The sequence below is a fragment of the Etheostoma spectabile genome, chromosome 13 (genome assembly GCF_008692095.1).
Source record: "Etheostoma spectabile isolate EspeVRDwgs_2016 chromosome 13, UIUC_Espe_1.0, whole genome shotgun sequence".
In the NCBI taxonomy this organism is placed as follows: domain Eukaryota; kingdom Metazoa; phylum Chordata; class Actinopteri; order Perciformes; family Percidae; genus Etheostoma; species Etheostoma spectabile.
In genome coordinates this window covers 287,164-305,237 of record NC_045745.1, presented here as the reverse complement: position 1 = coordinate 305,237, position 18,074 = coordinate 287,164, and the positions used below count along the sequence as shown (strand labels likewise).

Genomic DNA, 18,074 nt, shown 5'->3' with positions numbered 1-18,074 from the left:
AGGACATTGGTTCACAGCTTGGACTCATTAGTGGATAAAGCACGGACTTATTATATTTTATTATTATATAAATATTAGTTTTATTTCTATTTCTTGTGGCTATGATCACCGTCTCACAGGAGTTTCCCCATTTTTTGTTGTTTTTGTTTTTCCAGCAATTACTCACAAATTGAGATGAATAATTCAATAAAAACTAAAGTACAAAAAAAAGGTGAAACCGTGAAAGCTCAGGTACTTTCCACCTTTTTTTTAGTGTAGATATCCAATCTGGCAAACCGTTTGTATGACATTTTTGCTGGATTGACAACATCCCTTCTTTCTTCCATCCTCTTGAAACAATCTGTCTGGCTATCATGAAACTAGTCTGGACCCAGCTTCATCCTGTTTAGGATTGACCCTTCTCCCCAAACAAATCATCTTGGGCTAAATGGAACCTGGGTCCCTGCAATCCGTCATAGGTTATCATGTATCGCAGGCCAATATTTCTGGATCTTATCACAGGATCATAGCACATAAAGTAATTGTCCGTCCTTTATCTTACATTTCCAACTATTTGGTTTGTTTTTTAATCTAAAATCTGGAGGGAGTCCAGTAGCAGTGTTGCATAATCTTGTGACAAAGCTTTAATATTCCTAAAGATTCTGTCCAGTTTAAAAAGCCAGGCCACTGGTCCAAACAACTTGTAATTGAGAGATTATCAGATGTGTTTTTGCCTCACCAGACAAGCTTTGTAAGGAGATAATGGGCTAGAACAGATTGCTCAATACAATACCAGGGTGGGGCTCTCTCAGGAGAAAGTGACCAGTGGGCCAGATGCATCTGCTTTAATATTGTGAGATATTAGAAGGTATGAGAAGGTCATGCCTTGGTGAAGTTTTTTTTACGTTTAACACTATGAAACACAAACTATTAACTTTTTAACGTTTTACAGTTATTTTTTGGAATTTATGGTCAATAAACCTCATTTACAGGAAATTTTACTTAATGTTTAAGAAAATAGTAATTATTTAGAGGAATGTATGTTGATGGATAATCACAGACTGGAATTTGTCAGCTTTTGATTACTATTTCAAAACCACTTTTTCAAATGTTATAAAATTGAATAAGACACCCCAAAATTAATGAAAGTAGAAATGTGTTCTTGTTCAAAGAGCGTTGAGTGGAATCAATGTTATTTGGGTTAATTACAATTGGGTAGTTGAAAAGAAAATTGATATTGGAAAACGGGTCAATTTGACTCCCGAGGACAACATGAGGGTTAAGAACTAGAATGAAAGGCTTGGATCAATAAATAAAAAAGGGGGGTCTCGGCCGTAGCAAGTTCATGGGGGAATATCCAATTTGCTACTAAGGAGACTTTTCTCCAGTTCAGTCCTGTGTAAGTAGCGTGGTCTACACACTTGGCTGATCAGAAGACTGATAGGGTTACCTTTTGATTTGTGATGGAAGATTATTTGATTGTTGTATGGATCTCTGATGCTTGATTGTTGAATTGATCCAGTTTAAAAAGGGATTTATTTGTCAGCGGAAGGTGTCTGTGAAACCTAGTCACCCATGCTTTTTTTCTCTTCCCTTTTCCCCTAATTGCTGTCTCAGATCCATCGGAAAAGATTAGCCTCGAAATTATGTCAAAGGGACCCATCGTAGAAGATGATAACGTGACGTTGAAGTGTCACGCTGATGGCAACCCTCCACCCAGCTCCTTCTTCTTCCACATCAAGGTAAGTCGGAGCCCAAACCTCAACCTCAAACAGTTCTTGTCCTGCTGTCTGATCTGGAATCAAAGTAGGTCTTTAAGAATACAGCCATTGCCATCAGACGGTGGCAGCCAATCATTAACACTTCTTTAAAAATTGCCTCAAACTCTGAAAAGGTAAACTAGTATTTACATATTTTAAGTATTTTACTTGTATGCTATTTCTTTGGGTTTAAAAGCTATTATCAGCTGTATCAGTCTGATTTATGTAATAGTTTTCATTTTACTACGGTCTATATCCTGTACCTTTCTTCCTCATTTCATGACAGACGCTAATTGTACTTCTTTCACCCAGGGCCAGAAAATGCCAGTGGTAAATTCGGACACCTACAATTTGACTTCCATTAGCAGAGATGCTGGGGGTGAATACAAATGCTCCCTGGCTGACAATGAGAAAATGGAGGCCTCCCAAAGCATTGCTGTTAGCTGTAAGTACTCACAACATATGTAGACCGTTAGCATACTGTACCACAACAAGGAGGTAAATCTGTTATGGTTTGGCAAAATGGACGACCCAAATGCAGAGAAACAGGAGGCAGGCAAGGGCCGGTACAAACGGGTTTATTTTAACAGTCCAGGAAGTACACAGGGAACAGGCAAGGTCCAAAAGCCAGGGAAATCCAAAACACAAAAAAATCCAAAGGCACAAAAAGCAAGCAGTCTAAAGCAGGTCCAGGGGTAGACAAAGGTCAAAAAACAGGTTAACAACACAGGGAACAACTCACGGGGAATATAGGGAGAACGGCTGGAACGCAGACGCAGACATCTTCACAAGACACAAGGATCTAAAAAGAGACAAAGGGCACACAGGGGTTAAATACATGAGGTAATGAGGTAACTGGGAACAGGTGATGCATCAGGTGAAACACATTAAGGTGGGGCAAGACAATCAGGCCAACAAAAAACAAAGCTGGGTAAGACGAGACAGCACAGGAAACCAGACTACCAAAATAAAATAGGAAGAAGAACAGACACTTACCGTGGAACACGAGACAGGGTCACCAACACAAGACCAGGGAGAAAACTAAGAAACAAACATAAGGAGGCAAAAAAGGGAAAAATAATCCCAACCATAACAAAATCACTGCTGGAGCACAAGACATAAACCTCTGGTTCTTGGAAGTTTATTAACTTCCTATATATGACAAGACCCTTTTTCTCACTGTAAATAAAGTCACGAGAGCAGAGTAATGGTAATCAAATTTAATCTTTGCCCAGCCAGTGTGTGTGTGTGTGTGTGTGTGTGTGTGTGTGTGTGTGTGTGTGTGTGTGTGTGTGTGTGTGTGTGTGTGTGTGTGTGTGTGTGTGTGTGTGTGTGTGTGTGTGTGTGTGTGTGTGTGTGGTTGAGTCAAAATAAACTGATCAGCCTCAGCAAAAGTTGTTAAGACTAGAAAAGCGCTATATAAACACAGTCCATTTACATTTAAATTTGTATGAGTTTTTGATTGTTTCTGGACAACAATGGAGCTCTATGGCACAGAAAAAGAAGATATATCAGGCTTTGATTCACACAATACTTGTTAGTAATGTAAATTCACTGTTGGTTTGAGTGTTGTTGACAAAAAGATTCCTGAAGATAAAACATCCACAGCTGTAGCGGCAAAATGCCATCTCAATAGCCTTTACTCTCAGATCAATGTACCCTTTACCTTGTCTTTTTTTTGGTTCTCCAGAAAGTAGACATAAAAACACACACATTTTGTATGAAAGTGGACCTGTCTGCGATAAGAGGCAGTCAACCTCTATGATCTAAGAACTATCCTTTTTCTGTCTTGTTTTCTCAGACTTGGACCTGAATCTGACTCCCACTGGGAAGGTTGTGAAAGCAGTAGGAGACCCCTTGCCTGTGATGATTGAAAAGAACGCTTCTGGTGACTCTAAAGTTTCATGGACAAAGGTAATGGTCACTGAAGAATTTAATACCCAGAGAGCAGCGCTTGTGCTCATTACCACCACTGAAGAATCAGAATCAGAAATACTTTATTGATCCCCGAAGGGAAACTCTGTGTTACAGTTGCACGAATAGTAGAAATATAAATAAAGAAATATAAGGAGTGTGGATATTTACATAGTTAAAGGAATATTATGATACAGTATTTTCATAATTAACATAACTAAGGTGTTGCAATGATGAAAAGTAATAATAATAATTATAATAATAATAATAATAGTAGCAGTTGAGTATTGCACACATTACAAGCCAGCGTTATTGCACAAAACAGATAATAATGTCCAGTTTCAACCTCTCTGTTTGTGTGTGTCAGACACTCAGAGGGAGGAGTTATAAAGTTTGATGGCCACAGGCAAGAATGACTTCCTGTGGCGCCCTGTGGTGAATTTTGGGAGAATGAGTCTATCACTGAAAGTACTCCTTTGATTGAGCAACAAGCCATGGAGTGGGTGCGAGACATTGTCCAAGATGGCGTGTAGTTTGGACAGCATCCCCCTCTCTGACACACCCGACAGAGAGTCCAGATCCACCCCCACAACGTCACTGGCCTTGCGAATCAGTTTGTGGAGTCTGTTGGCGTCCGCTACCCTCTCAGCCTGCTGCCCCAGCATGCAACTGCAAACAGGATAGCACTGGCCACCACAGACTCATAAAACATCCTCAGCATTTTCCTGCAGATGTTGAAGGACCTCAGCCTCCTCAGAAAATAGAGACGGGTTTGGCCCTTCCTGTAGAGGGCTTGAGTGTTCTTGGCCCAGTCCAGTTGATTGTCCAAGTGCATTCCCAGGTATTTGTGGTCCTCAATGTCCACACTGACCCCCTGGATGGAAACAGGGATCACTGCTGCCTTGGCTCTCCTTAGATCCACCACCAGCTCCTTGGTCTTTGTCACGTTGAGCTGTAGATGGTTCAGCTCACTCCATGTGACAAAGTGAAGTGCCCTTTAGCAAGGCCCTCAACCCTTAAAATCGGCTCCAGTGTGCTCAGTGGTACTGGGCACCTTCCAGGTATTAATGTAACTGTGCGAATGTGATCAGGGTGTTCCTGCAAAAGAGAGCCTCACTCTCAGTGAACCCTTCCCTGAAAAACAAATAGTCTGGACAGGCGGATATCTCTCTGTGTGTTGCCATTCTGAAAATTCCTTTGCTTCAGGAAATAACAACACATTTCAAGCTAGCAAGCTACACGCTGAAAATGTAGAAGGTCCCTCCCAAGACTATTTAGCAGAGCCACTGTTGCTGCTTTGTAAGCTTTGCGTGATTGTGATTGGAGAAATGCAAGCAACCCTGACTGTTATTTTTCTCCTATCCTTGAATGTATGTGTGCTGTAGATAATCCTTACTCCACAGCGCTGTGGAGATAGAGCTGGCAATGTGAGACTAAGTATAAAATATTTTGAGAAAAAGCCAATGATAAAATACTCACATAAGTAGGGATATAATGGAATGAAAATTTATAGTGACCAGAATTATCACGGTTTTCGGTATTGTCAGGGTATGTTTAAAAGTGTGTTCAATATGTTCAGAAAGCACTGATAGGCCATAGAATAGATAGAAACAAGCTGAAATAGTTTCTAAAAGTGTAACAGTGTTTATTATATTAAAAAATATAAGCAATAGGCTTGTAAAAACTATTGAAAACTGGCTGCTGAATAATAAATCAGTATAACAGTATATCACTCTCTCTCTCCATATAAATATTACGTCGCAACACAGACTAAACTTCCACATTGTAGCAGAACACTTATTGAAGATAACGAGGCTGTAAAACCCACGACAGTTTAGCAAGCTACAGAATAGTTTTAACTAAATTTCTGGGCTACCCACATCACTTCAGCAAAACAGGAAAGAAAAGAAAAGGATTAAAAAAAAAATCTGCTGATACGTTCTGTCCCCTTCTCCTGTCTGAGCGCAGTGCGCCTGCGCAGCAACTTCAGGAGCCTCCAATGAACACAGGATTTCCCCACTGTGGTAATCTGCTGCAATAATAAGGATATTTTAAATGAAAAGGATAAAGGATACCGTCAACATTTCTACCGTGGTTTATCATTACACTGGTAATCGTTACATCCCTACACATACGGGTTACTGTGTTTGAAATGAACATTTCTATAACCCTGAACAGAAGAATTAGATATAGGAAATAGATTGATAGAGGTAACTGACATCTTGCGTTCATACCAGATAAGTGCTGGATGGGTGAAAATGACACTGGATGTGTGTTACTGTGGCATTTAAGTTGGAGTTACAGGTACACCTTGCTCTATAAAACACATACTGACATTGTGACTCTGGTTTTCAGAATGGAAAGGTATTGAAGGAGCTGCAGTTTAGCAAGTTAACCTATGCTGACGCAGGAGTGTATGTGTGTGAGGTTTCCATGACCGGCATCACGCGACGTCAGAGCTTTGAACTGGTTGTTGAAGGTAAGTGTATGTGTTTTATTAATGTTATTAATGTACATGCTGCATGTGGTGAAATAAATGTGCATTGCTCGCCACAGAGAGGAGGCAGATGACCACAATGTGCGTGCGTGCGTGCGTGTATATGCAAGTGTGTGCTGGCAGAAAAGATGGAACATTTAAACCACCTTACTCTTCTATTAAGTTGATCTCTATTAAACTTGCCAGGGAGGAAGTTCAGTTATTAATACTGAAATTTAATTTTAAGACTCACAATTATAGATAAAGATTACGTGAAATTAAGGGGGCTTTCACACCTGAAAGTCCAAAGCAAAGTCCGGACCAGGGTTCATGTTTTGCATGTGATCATGTGATTTTTCTTCACACTGCAGTTAAAGCAGCAAAACTACGTTGCTGTGTTTCCCGACAGTTGATTGTTTTGTAGACGTTCTTCGTCGTCCTCTCGTATCCTCTCTCTGTGTAGGAAGTTGTTTGCTGCCCTCCCCTACTGCCGCGGCTTGTTTTGTTGCGTGAACACATGCAGGACACAGGAACGTTACATGGGTTTGAGGAGCTGCAGCATTTATTCAGAGACAAACTGAAACATACACTGTATATTTACTACCACTTAACAAGTAAACTGCTGATGTAATCTCTGCTCTGATAGCCGACAGCTGTCTGCTCTGAGCGCATTCACCGTCACTCTCTCTCACGTACACACTAAGCTCTGAGCTATTCCTTAAGGAGCTTCCCCGGTGTTATAACACCAAGAAGTCCTGCCAGGAAAACCCTCGAAAAAATGTTTTCACACTAGAAACGACCATCGTTCAGCTTAATCCGGACCGAGACCTCTTTCTCTTTTGGTCGGACCAAATTTTGGCTCTTTGGTCCGGACATTGGTCTTGGTGAGGTTTCACACCTGTAATTTTGGTTTTTATCAAACTGTAAATTATGAAAGCCCAAACCAAACGAAGTAGGTGTGAAAGCGCCCTTAAAGATCAACACCTGAGTTACCTGTCTGTCTATCAAAACCCTTGAATGCATCCTGCTTTCACCTGTTTTTAATCTGTTTTCTGTAAAATGCTAAAAGCCATTCCATGTTGTGAACTCAGTGTACATTACGTGACATGTATTTGTGTGGGATTAAAAGTAGCTGAATGAAGCTATGTTAGTAGTAACAAGACAATATGTTTGCATCAGGAAAGCCTAAGATCACCAGTCTTACCAAACACCGTGCTGATGATGACAATTACAAAGTTCTGACCTGCGAGGCTGAGGGAGTACCAGAACCCAACTTCCAATGGAGCGTCAATAGCACAGACGTAAGTGTGTGTGTGTGTGCGTGCCTGCCTGCGTGCGTGTGGTAAAGGTCTACACATAAGATCATTACTCTACCTGGTGTTAAAAGCCAAAGAAAAGAGGTGGTTAAGAAGAGTTTTAAAATTAGACCGAGAGGAGGCCTGTCTAATGTGCAGAGGCAGCCCGTTCCAGAGTTTTGGAGCTGCAACGGCAAACGCACGGTCCCCCCTGAGCTTAAGCCTAGCTTTAGGCACCGTCAGGAGGTAATGTTATGTAATGATGTAATGTAGATTTTTTGTGATGAACATCTCCAGGCCTCATCATGAGCAGGTAATGATCTAACAATGAGGCAACCTTTCTCTGTTGGATTCAGGTTTGTTGGCAAAGAATAGTGTGTTTTGTGTTTACTTCTGTAGTCAGAATAAGTTTGCAGTTTGGTACATACTGTCCCCTGACTCCCCTGCATATGGGCAGAGTTCAGCACTCCTGTCTGATGTCAAAGTTGCAGTATTTTACTCCCTTTATTTGTGGTGCCACTAGTCCATCATTCCCCATCTGTCAAGCAATATACTTGGTACTTTTCTCTTATAATACCTTATCTGAATTATTGTGTGTAGGTGTGGGTGTGGATGTTAACATGACTGATTGTATTATGTGTATTATTTTGTATTAACTTGCTTCAGTTTTGATCTGACAGATTTAGAATTAAATTGTGCTTGATAACTATACTGGATGGACAGTATAAGGATGGTACATAAATAAATGATTTAATCAAGAAAATGATGGAATAGTAACTAGATCGATTGATTGATCAGAAAAAGTTTTAGGATTTTGACGATGTTTTCATTTATAGGGTCTATGGTTGAATATTGAAAAACCATTGATTGAAAACATTTTGACCCTAAAAGCATTTTGCTTCCTCCTACTCCCTTTTGGACAAGAGTATTAATTTAGGAGTATTTATTTATTTTGCTTATTCTTTCTTTTTCTGTCTCCATAGTGAACTAGTTTAGTGTCTTTTGTATTTTATGTTTTTTGTTTCTTCTTTTTTGTGTTGTTTGAAATAAACTATTCATTATCATAATATCCTGTGGAATGAAAAATTCCATATTATGTGCACAACTATAGATGCAGCTTTGTGTGTGAGTTTTTTCCAAATATGTTTGGAGCCTCTTATGTCTCTGATTTTGTCTCTTATGTCTCTTTTTCTGTGCGTCCAGGAGAAGAGCTCCTACACTAACGGCAAGGTCACCCATAAAATCACTGTGGTCCCCACGGTGAATCTGACTGTCACCTGCAGAGTCAGCAACAAGCTGGGAGAAGATACCAGGACCATCAATGTTTCCTCTGGTAAGGTCATTCTTGGCTCAATTCAAAAGTGCTTTTGCACACCTCTTTTCTGAAACGTCCTGCACTGGCAAATACTTTATTTCACAACGTTTGAGTCACACAGTGTGCGGGACTTCTTAACAAAGGTCATTCTTGGCAACAACTTGGTTGATTGGCTTTATTTTCCCAGTTGTGGGAAATGAGAGGGTGCAATAGTGCTTCTAAATAGTCGAGAACTAAAGTTATACAGCTTTATAGAGACTTATCATGTATTTTGACTTGCTTGGCTGTGGTACTGCCTTCTGCTGTTTTGAGGTGATGTATTGGGCTATTTAGGCACCCTCAGTTGAAAACCGAGAGAGACAAACTAGTGAAATTAAATTTAAGCGTTACTTTCTGTGCAATGCCCCAAAGTATGGAATGACAGGCAGACATTCTCTGTATAGTGATAGTTTTCCTCAGCCAATAACCTTGTTGACCTACTCATCAGTTTAGCAGCTCAGCTCTGTAGGAAGTAACACAAATCACCCTGTTTGAACAGAGTGACTTGTGGACAGTGGTACTTCACAGTTAGAGAGAATCTTGCCAGCGCTTTCAGCTGCAGGTTGATTGTGGGAGCACACCACAGAACAATACCACAGAAAGTAGATATATATACAGTATATAACAACAATTATACTACACCATAATAGATATAGATATAATAGATATACTACACTTACCCGGATTTTCCACTGCACCGCGGTTTTGTTCCGTTCTCTGTCGGACCACACCGGGAGCGTCTCACAAGCTTGCAGATTTTATTGTCTCTACAAGTACTTTACAGAACCACCACATGTTAATTAGCTAGTATCTACCTTCCACTCTAAACACTCCTGTAGTTAAACTCTATGCCTTCTCTTATTTGGCGTTAAAAAAAGAGATCCATGTTGTCTATTTTGTTTTTCCTCCTCCAAGATGAATCTGTAGTTGTCGATGGTGTTCTAGAAAAACAAAATTGATATATAGCTAACTTGTTTTGCGTGAAAATAGACCTGCCTTGTATCTTTAACGGAGAACCGCTCCACGCACACCTCTGGGCCATGGTGGCACTATACTTTACTTGATCCAATCATAGCTATTCAAAGTATGGTGAAGTATGGTGCCTGCTGTACCTTAGCTAATTGAGTCCAAACATTTTTTTCATGATCAGAAACCAATTTAGAGGAAATAGGTCACCTCAGGGTAGACTGGCTCTGCCCTCCTACGTACTTCAACTCAATTTTCATTTTGCTTCAGTACTCTGGCTGGGTTCACGGTACAGTCTTGGGTTTTCTCGACCAAAGTTTATGGCAGTCCAATCAGCGAACAGAGGGAGTGGCTGAGAACAATGGCGTTGAAGTTGTGCGCTATTTTGAGCTGTATTTCCGTAATGGCGGCGGAGAAAGATGCGAGCAAAGCCATTTGGTCCATTGTGGCATGCTGCTGAATATCCAGAAGTTAAAGCCCGAGCAAAAACAATCTTTGCTGAGTATGTTGGTGGCCATGATGTTGTGGCCCTCCTCCCCACGGGGTTCGCTAAAAGTTAAATTTTCCAGCTCGCTCCGTTAGTGGTGAAGGAGTTGGCTGGCTAATGCTATGAGGTTACGGTAGTGATGCTATTGCTAAATATAAGCCTTGTCGATCTCCCCTCTGTTACACATGCGCATGACATACGTCACGACCAAACATTAGCGATTGGTTATGGCAGATCCAGAGTGGCTCTGGGCAGATCCAATAGTTTTAAACTTCAACAAAGTACCTTGAAGGAAGTTAACACTTGTCAATGGAGAGAAGCCAGACCCTCTGTACAAATGAAATTTATGAGAGTCTGGTAGGACCAGGCTAACCTCAGGAAGCAATTAGAAGGAATTTATTTTTTAAAGGAATGAAACCTTACCGTGTCTGCACTTTGTCCCCAGAAAGGAAGTCAATAGAAGCAGGTTTTGGTGTTAAATGATGCATGATGCTATCTTAGGTTTAGTGAGAAGACACCCATCGGTACACTGATTTTACAGACAGCACTTGACTGTGGAGAGGCTTTAAGTTAGTTTTTTTCTTTCTTTGAGAACACTGTATAATCTTTTTCATTTTCCACAAATCATACAAACCTATTATCAACAGCCATTATTTGCTGAATCTAACTGTTGCAGAATGTGCTTATGTGGAACATGGACACGTTTGCAGTGCAGGTGCACCAATGACACAAAATCCTTTCACTATGCCCTCTATTGGGACAAAACAAAACAAAAAGGGTTATTTTAGGAAAGGCTGGGACTGTCAAAGGCTACAGTGGTATCATTGCATGCATACATTCTGTGCTATTGCTATTCCTCCTCATTCTTTTTTTCTTATTGTGATAATTACTCTTTCTTTTATCTCTCCTCCTTCACCTTCTTCTGGGTTTGGCTGCATTTCTTGTCTGTTGGGGTGCTAAACCTTTTTGTCTTTTACCTGCAATTTAGCCAGAGCCACAGCCTGGCATCTGCTCTGAAATAATATTAAATTGTTGCTTTAAGAATGTATTGTTGCTTTTTTCCTACTAAGGTACAGTTTGTTACATACCGGAGAAGATTAGAACCACCCATGTAAAATGTATTTGAGTTCTGAGTTTAATGCCTTTTAACTTAGAATTAAAATTTATTTTAAAATTCTGACTTGTTTATAAAGTTTACAATATTTTCAAAAAGAGTCAGAATTCACTCTTTAATCTCAGAATTCTGCCTTTAAACTCAGAACTCAATAAATTTTTTCACATGTGGCCCTAATACCCCTCCATAGGTACAGTTTGTTTGGCCCTATCAGAAAAGACTTTTGATTCTGTTTTGCAAGGCTGCACCTGGCCTGATCAGTGTAGGGTTTTGTTTTGCTTTGGGGTTTTTAGACAGACATACAGTATATGTTTTGTTTACCTTTTATTTTTATGAGTTCTAATTTATTTATGTTTGATTTCAGTTATTAAGGAGGAAAAGGAAGAAAAAGGTAAGATTTTCTTTTCCTTTGCCCTTATCTTTTACTTTTTAGACCTTGTAGGAGGTTCTTTTGAAGATTTCTTTTCGTAAATATCAAGCTATTCTTGAGGTCAAATCTACTATCATGGCAGATTAAACTAAACGGTTAGTCTGGGGGATTCTCTTATCATGCACCCAACAGTCACCACTCACTCACTACCTGAAGACAGTACTGTGCCTGACTCTGAACATGCACCTGCATTTCAGCTCTTCCATCTTCATTATTTTATTTCTGGCTAACTCATGCAGAGGAGCTCTCAGGGGCAGATTAGAGGGGTTATAAAGAGGGCCTGGTGATTATTAAAGGACTGGGTTAAATCCTGCAAACACAGTCATCAGAACTATCAATGTGTCACTGATAATGCAAACAGAATATCAGTTAGCAGATTTCCTGACATGAATATATTTGCTTGTGTCCCTGCACACTGATAAACCCGCCTGTTCTATAAAAGGAACACACCAGCCACCATCTCCAAAATATCCAATCATCACAGCAAATGATCTACCTGGGACACGTCATGATTTTGGTGTCTGTGTTTTTTATCATAGCTAGGTTGAAACTGTCCTTCCTTTAGGTGCCCAGTTGTAAAGCTTCTGTGTGAGTGTGTGTTAGTCCTACCGTTGAATGCTGCTGTCTGTTGTCAGGCGCTCATGAAGATTCAGAGGACCAGGCCAAGCTCATAGTGGGAGTCGTGGTAGGGCTCCTCATAGCTGCTGCCATAGTGGGACTCATCTACTGGCTCTACATGAAGAATTCAAGGTACAGAAACAGACACTGGTGTGCAAACTCAGTGTTGTACTCCGAGAATAATAATCAGAAGGAAGGTGGTTGAGATTTACAGCCACAGTCTCCGATTAAGTATTTAATCATATATGCCAAGGAAGTGCTACGCAGATGAGGAAGCACTATGAGTGGGAGGTTTTCAGAGCACGTAGCAGAGGGAAACATGGCAGCAGGGGATGTGAGTCTGGAGGAAGTAAGAAGGTGTGTGTGTGTGTGTGTGTGTGTGTGTGTGTGTGTGTGTGTGTGTGTGTGTGTGTGTGTGTGTGTGTGTGTGTGTGTGTGTGTGTGTGTGTGTGTGTGTGTGTGTGTGAAAAGATGAGTTTGTGATGTCTGGAGCAGAGAAGGTCGTTCTGCAGCATAGGGTGCTTCATGCGTTTGCAATTCTGTATTCAACACAGACAAGGAAGCTGGAAAACTGGGGAGAAGGAGTTGGGAACATCTGAGGAAAGCACAAAACTAGAGGACAACAATCACGCTGTTTAAAGGCACTCTGGCTGTGCTACATGGGATGAATATGGTAAGAAATGTCACTTTTAAATGTGCATACACCATACACACAGGCAGTGTGAGTAAGTTACATTTTAGTTCAAGTTTAATTTGAATGTACAAACATATACACACAACATATACCTACAGTTATATTTTTTGTTTATTACAAGATGTCTTATTTTTGTAGGTTTGGCCATCAATCCTTTTACGCAACAAATGATTTGCTGAGATCTCATAACAATACAACATACAGTCTGTCAGATGATCAGACAGATAAAAAAACAACTTAGTCAAACTTATTTGGAAGACAAAACAAAGGTGACTGATGCAATAATTACCATAACTGTCCACTGTAAACATCAGTCAGACATTACAAACTACACGTTCCTCTGCTGCCTTGTGGTGCTCCTAGTGGCGTAAGAAAAACAATCCATCAGAACCGAGCATTCTCTAACGCAGTGTCAACATTGCTCGTGAACTCGGATGAAACTTGCAGTGCTCATCAAATATGAATCAAGATTCTGTTATTGCATATTTCTTGACTCAAATGTTTTCTATTCAATTTTATTTATTGTATAAAATCATAATAGGAGTTATCTCAAGACACTTTACAGATTGAGTAGGTCAAAGACCCAACAATTACAGTAATTCCCCAAGAGCAAGCATTTAGTGCAACAGTGGCTAGGAAAAACTCAATTTTAGGGAGAAACCTCAGACAGACCCAGGCACTTGATGGGCAGGCATCTGTCGCTGCTGGTTGGAGATGTGATGAATGGATTGCAATTATAGTCACAATAAAGAAAATGGAACTATGACTAGAAATAATAGTTGTAGCAGTTCAGGGCGCAGCAGGGCATAGTAGGGCCACAAACTTATTTAAGTGTACTGTGTACTGAGAGTTTGCTCTGTCCACTGGCCAATGGGCAGTGCTTTAGATTTTGGCTCTTATTAGGGTTTGAAGCGGTATAACCCATCTGTGCTTGTCTGTTTTAGTTGTTATTATTATTATTATTATTATTATTATTATTATTATTATTATTATTATTATTATTGTTATTTGTTGTCTGCCGCACCGGCTCACATTCCCGTAAGCTGGAATGAGCTAGAAACATGAAACTTGGGGGAATAACTGGAAATGGTGTGGATGTGCAGAAATATGAACCCAATCGGCCACATGCTGAGGCTTCAAAATGCAAACTTGAAAGGCCACGCCCCACACACCGTAAGTCTGATTTACTTAAATTCTCTCACACAGTTGAAGCTTAATGTGCTCTACAAAAAAGCCTCAAGGACCATTAAGGTCCGCCTAGAAAATCTTTCCGCCACATTTATGAGATCTCCTCCTACACCGTAGCTCTAATTGCCACCAAATTGTCAGTGAATCATCAATGGATCAAGCATGTATAATGCTTATCGATATCGCAATTACTTTTCAAGTTATTGACCAATAAACTTTGATAGGGGCGTGGCTCTGGACATAAATGAACACAAATCAGCCACCGTAAGGCCAGTCATCACAAAACTCACAGGGTATGTTCAGATAAGTGCCCCTGATATACCCAGACAGTTTATATACATACGGCACTAGGGGACACTACAAGCGCAAGATAGGTGAGTGGCATTACACACATTTTACTATAAATGACATATTCATTGTCCAATCATCACAAATCTCTCAGGATATGTTCTCATAAGTACCTGAACCATGCCCTGAAAGTTTTATTTAAATTGAACACCAGGGGGCGCTATAAATGCAAACAAACTTCCGTTGATGTAGCGTAAATCAGGCTACAAATGACTAAATATGTGTCCAATCAATATACATATCACATTGAATTGAAAATAATTGTTTTTGACAAATCAGTTGTAGGCATTTTAAACAAAGTGCACTGTATGTCCAATCGTTACAAAGCTTGCAGAATATGTTTTATAACGATGTTGGACCAAATGTGTGAAATTACTTTGAAGTTGCTATTGAGAAAAAAGGTTTGAACCCGCGAATCGCCGCTTGCGGCTGTATTTTTACATCTGAAATTATATATAATTATATTGACCCAATAGAAGTAAAAGTACTTGTAAACATAACTACTAATGTAAAAGTTATAAAATATCTCGTAAAAACTAAAGCAATAAAATGCAGTAAAAAAACTTATTTAGATGCTTTAGTGAGTACAAGGTTGTCATATTTAATAGGACTGATGGCCAAAACTATTGAAATAAGAATTGAAAAGATTGAAAGAAACTGGAATTACATTTATGTGTAGGTGTTTCTCAGGGCATTATATGTCAAAATATTACATTATTGAAATGAGAATAACTTTATTTCTCTGTACGTCTTTGTGGGGAAGAAGCAGCCATGCAACATTAAAAATACAGACTCCCAGTTGGCTGCTGACACCCTCCATCAGGCTGCACAAGCACAAGCAGCAAAAGAGTCCTGCCCACTGCCTGCTGTCCCACCTCACTGTTTGAAGTCTGCACTGAGGCTGCCTCGTGTTACTGTTTCATTTTGTGTTTTCGTGTTCCTGGTGAATGCTCCGTTATGTTTTGTGTGAGCAATTCTGCTCGGGGTATGTGGTGGGTTTTTTGCCGCTTAGTTCCTTCTTCAGAAATTTATTTTATATTTGTTCTCCATTTTCTTCAAAGAATGTACACTTTTAAGGCCTGTATAACAAATTATTATTATGGTTGTGCTGAGCATGTCAATGTTTATTTTTATTGTTTGTACTTTTTTGTGTGTTAAAAAAGCCTTTGTTAGGCTGTCCTCAGAGAAAAATACATTTTACTGCTGTATAACCCTACTGAAACACTTTAAATGTTAAGATAACCTCAGCATCTCTCCTGACTTATGTTCTCTGGTTTTCAAACACTGGTAAATTGTCTGTATAGGTAATGGATGCCCACTACCAAAAGAGTCCTAATTGTAGTCATGATATTAATTAAGGAACTGGATGTACTATGATTTATTTCTATACATCCAGCATTACTGTGACCCCAAAGAACTAACTTACTAAGTTTTAAATAGGATTTGTGTAGTTGTAAATTGGACACAGTCAACCACTAATTAGTTGTTTTTGTAAATTCCAGTAATTTCTGTCACTCTTTGTTAGTCATTGGAAAAATTGTTTAATCTAAGAAGGTAAAAAGAAATAAAAAGTAAAGAAGTCCTCAGAAAAACAACTTGTAAGAAATGCAAAAGAATCTTCCGCCATGTTTCTTATTTTAAGGTTTTGCTAAAAAAAAAAAGTGTTATTACCTGTGATTTAGTTTAATACACTACATTGTTGTCTTAATGTCTTCACCTATCGGGTCTACAGTTCCTATAGAATATTTTCTTTTCATGTTTTCTTTTTGGAAGAGCTTTACTTTATGCCAGGTCTAAAAATCTGTCTTTCTGTGTTTTTGATGTATTTATATTATGTGTGCAACCTTGCAAGGATGGCAATGCTGCAGCATGCAAGATAATAGTTATTTTTCAGCCTGCGTTGATGTTTTGAAAAGGTACTGTGTGGTAGGAGAGTTACATGAGAGCGAATAAGGCTATACAGTATCTGTGCTCATTACCTGCTATAATTTTATCGTCAATTTTAGCTCAGTGGTGTGAAGGATTATACCCCATACAGAAGACAGTGTTGTTACAGGCAGACTAGCTGAGATGCATACAGATGGTGTCTCTCTGGCTTTACATCTTTTGCTCCGGTACATCCCACAATGCAACACCCTGGTGACCCACCCTAGGACAAAGGTTTAAGAAATTTTTAGTGGAATCATTGACCTTGTTCATTGTTGTTAAGTTCACACCTTTTACATAGTATGTATGACTCAAGTTCTGAAAAATCACTTTAACCTAACCGTTATATTTCTGAAAATCCAAGGGGGATTTTTTTTTTTCAGCGCCTGGCAAGAAAGTATTTTAAATGGATTTTGTCAAGAGCTTCAAATGAAGATATTATTATATGTTGGTTGAACTTGAAGGAACCATGCCCACAAGTTGATCTTGTGACGTTTTCTTGGATGCTCGTTTTCCAAACTAAAACAAAGAGATGACACTCAGTTTTCTTACTTTATTTTTGTGGAAGGTGTATCTTCAAAATGACAGCAGTGTCATCACATTGTGGGATGGTTGTGACACTACATGACATGAAAGCAGTAGATCAGCATTTTAGGGTCCATTTGTTTGCTCATGCCTTTTGTTCCTTTTTTAAATAATCAGGTCAGCAGTGAAACCAAAGATGGTGAGATGAGAAGGCCATAGTAGTGTTGTAAATACAGACTTTTTGTTTTTGTACTGTTGTTGACAATAAAGTGAACATTTTGAAACAAAAAGAGTCTGGCATATTGGTGTAGATGTGTTTAATTAAAAAATTGTCAAAACATATAAATCCACATTTATGTTTATTGCCAGATGTTCTTGAATGTCAGATGTTCTTGAGCTGTAAAAGGCCCACTGGATTCATCCTCATGATCTTCGTCTTTTTTTCGGTAGCTGCCAGTGTTGTGGACTTATCCTGCATCTAAGGGTGATTGTGTCGTCTGCATAATCTATAGTAGATCATCCAGTGGCAGAGATGGGAAGTAACGAAGTACAAATACTTCGTTACTGTACTCAACTAGATTTTTCAGATATTTTTACTTTACTTTACTATTTATTTTTTTGGCGACTTTTTACTTCTACTCCTTACATTTTAACACGACTATCGGTACTTTCTACTCCTTACATTTTACAAAATCGGCTCGTTACTTTAGTTTTGTACAAAAGGTCGTCTATCAGGTGTGATTGTGAGCGCATGTAGGAGAATAGCGCGGACACGCGCCTCTCACCGCGAGCGGGCACATGGAGAAAAAAGTGAGAGGAAAGACAAAGAGACGAGTTGTCCGGAGGATAACCAGTTGAGATCATGTGTGTCTTTGAGAACTGTAAGTCATATAACTGATGTGACTTCATTTAAGCCTGTTGTAGTACTGGTCCATAGTACTGGCAAATTTAAAAGTTAGCTTGTTTGTGTTCTTCACCTGTTAGCTAGGTTACACCTGTT

General features: G+C 39.5%; 1 protein-coding gene and 1 long non-coding RNA gene across 7 annotated transcripts in view; one reads left to right on the top strand and one right to left on the bottom strand.

Moving 5' to 3' along the window:
- The window catches only part of LOC116700425 (uncharacterized), a 13,155-nt gene extending 12,632 nt beyond the window's left edge, over positions 1–523 (bottom strand). The window contains exon 1 of the long non-coding RNA XR_004334651.1: positions 513–523. This is a non-coding gene — a long non-coding RNA (uncharacterized LOC116700425). The remainder of the gene's footprint in view (positions 1–512) is intronic.
- alcama (activated leukocyte cell adhesion molecule a) overlaps positions 1–17,362 on the top strand; it is a 79,952-nt gene extending 62,590 nt beyond the window's left edge. Inside the window, exons 7-16 of one of the 6 annotated variants that reach the window (XM_032533574.1) lie at positions 1,597–1,721; positions 2,052–2,184; positions 3,541–3,653; positions 6,009–6,132; positions 7,309–7,430; positions 8,628–8,757; positions 11,710–11,736; positions 12,411–12,525; positions 12,948–13,066; positions 15,387–17,362. In XM_032533574.1, coding sequence (XP_032389465.1) covers positions 1,597–1,721; positions 2,052–2,184; positions 3,541–3,653; positions 6,009–6,132; positions 7,309–7,430; positions 8,628–8,757; positions 11,710–11,736; positions 12,411–12,525; positions 12,948–13,032 — 974 coding nt within the window. In that variant the 3' untranslated portion in view covers positions 13,033–13,066; positions 15,387–17,362. Of the gene's footprint in view, positions 1–1,596; positions 1,722–2,051; positions 2,185–3,540; positions 3,654–6,008; positions 6,133–7,308; positions 7,435–8,625; positions 8,763–8,882; positions 9,061–11,709; positions 11,737–12,410; positions 12,526–12,947; positions 13,067–15,386 lie in introns of those variants that run through there. The other 5 variants (XM_032533573.1, XM_032533572.1, XM_032533576.1 and 2 more) reach the window with 5 other exon arrangements.
- The last annotated feature ends 712 nt before the right edge of the window (positions 17,363–18,074 follow it).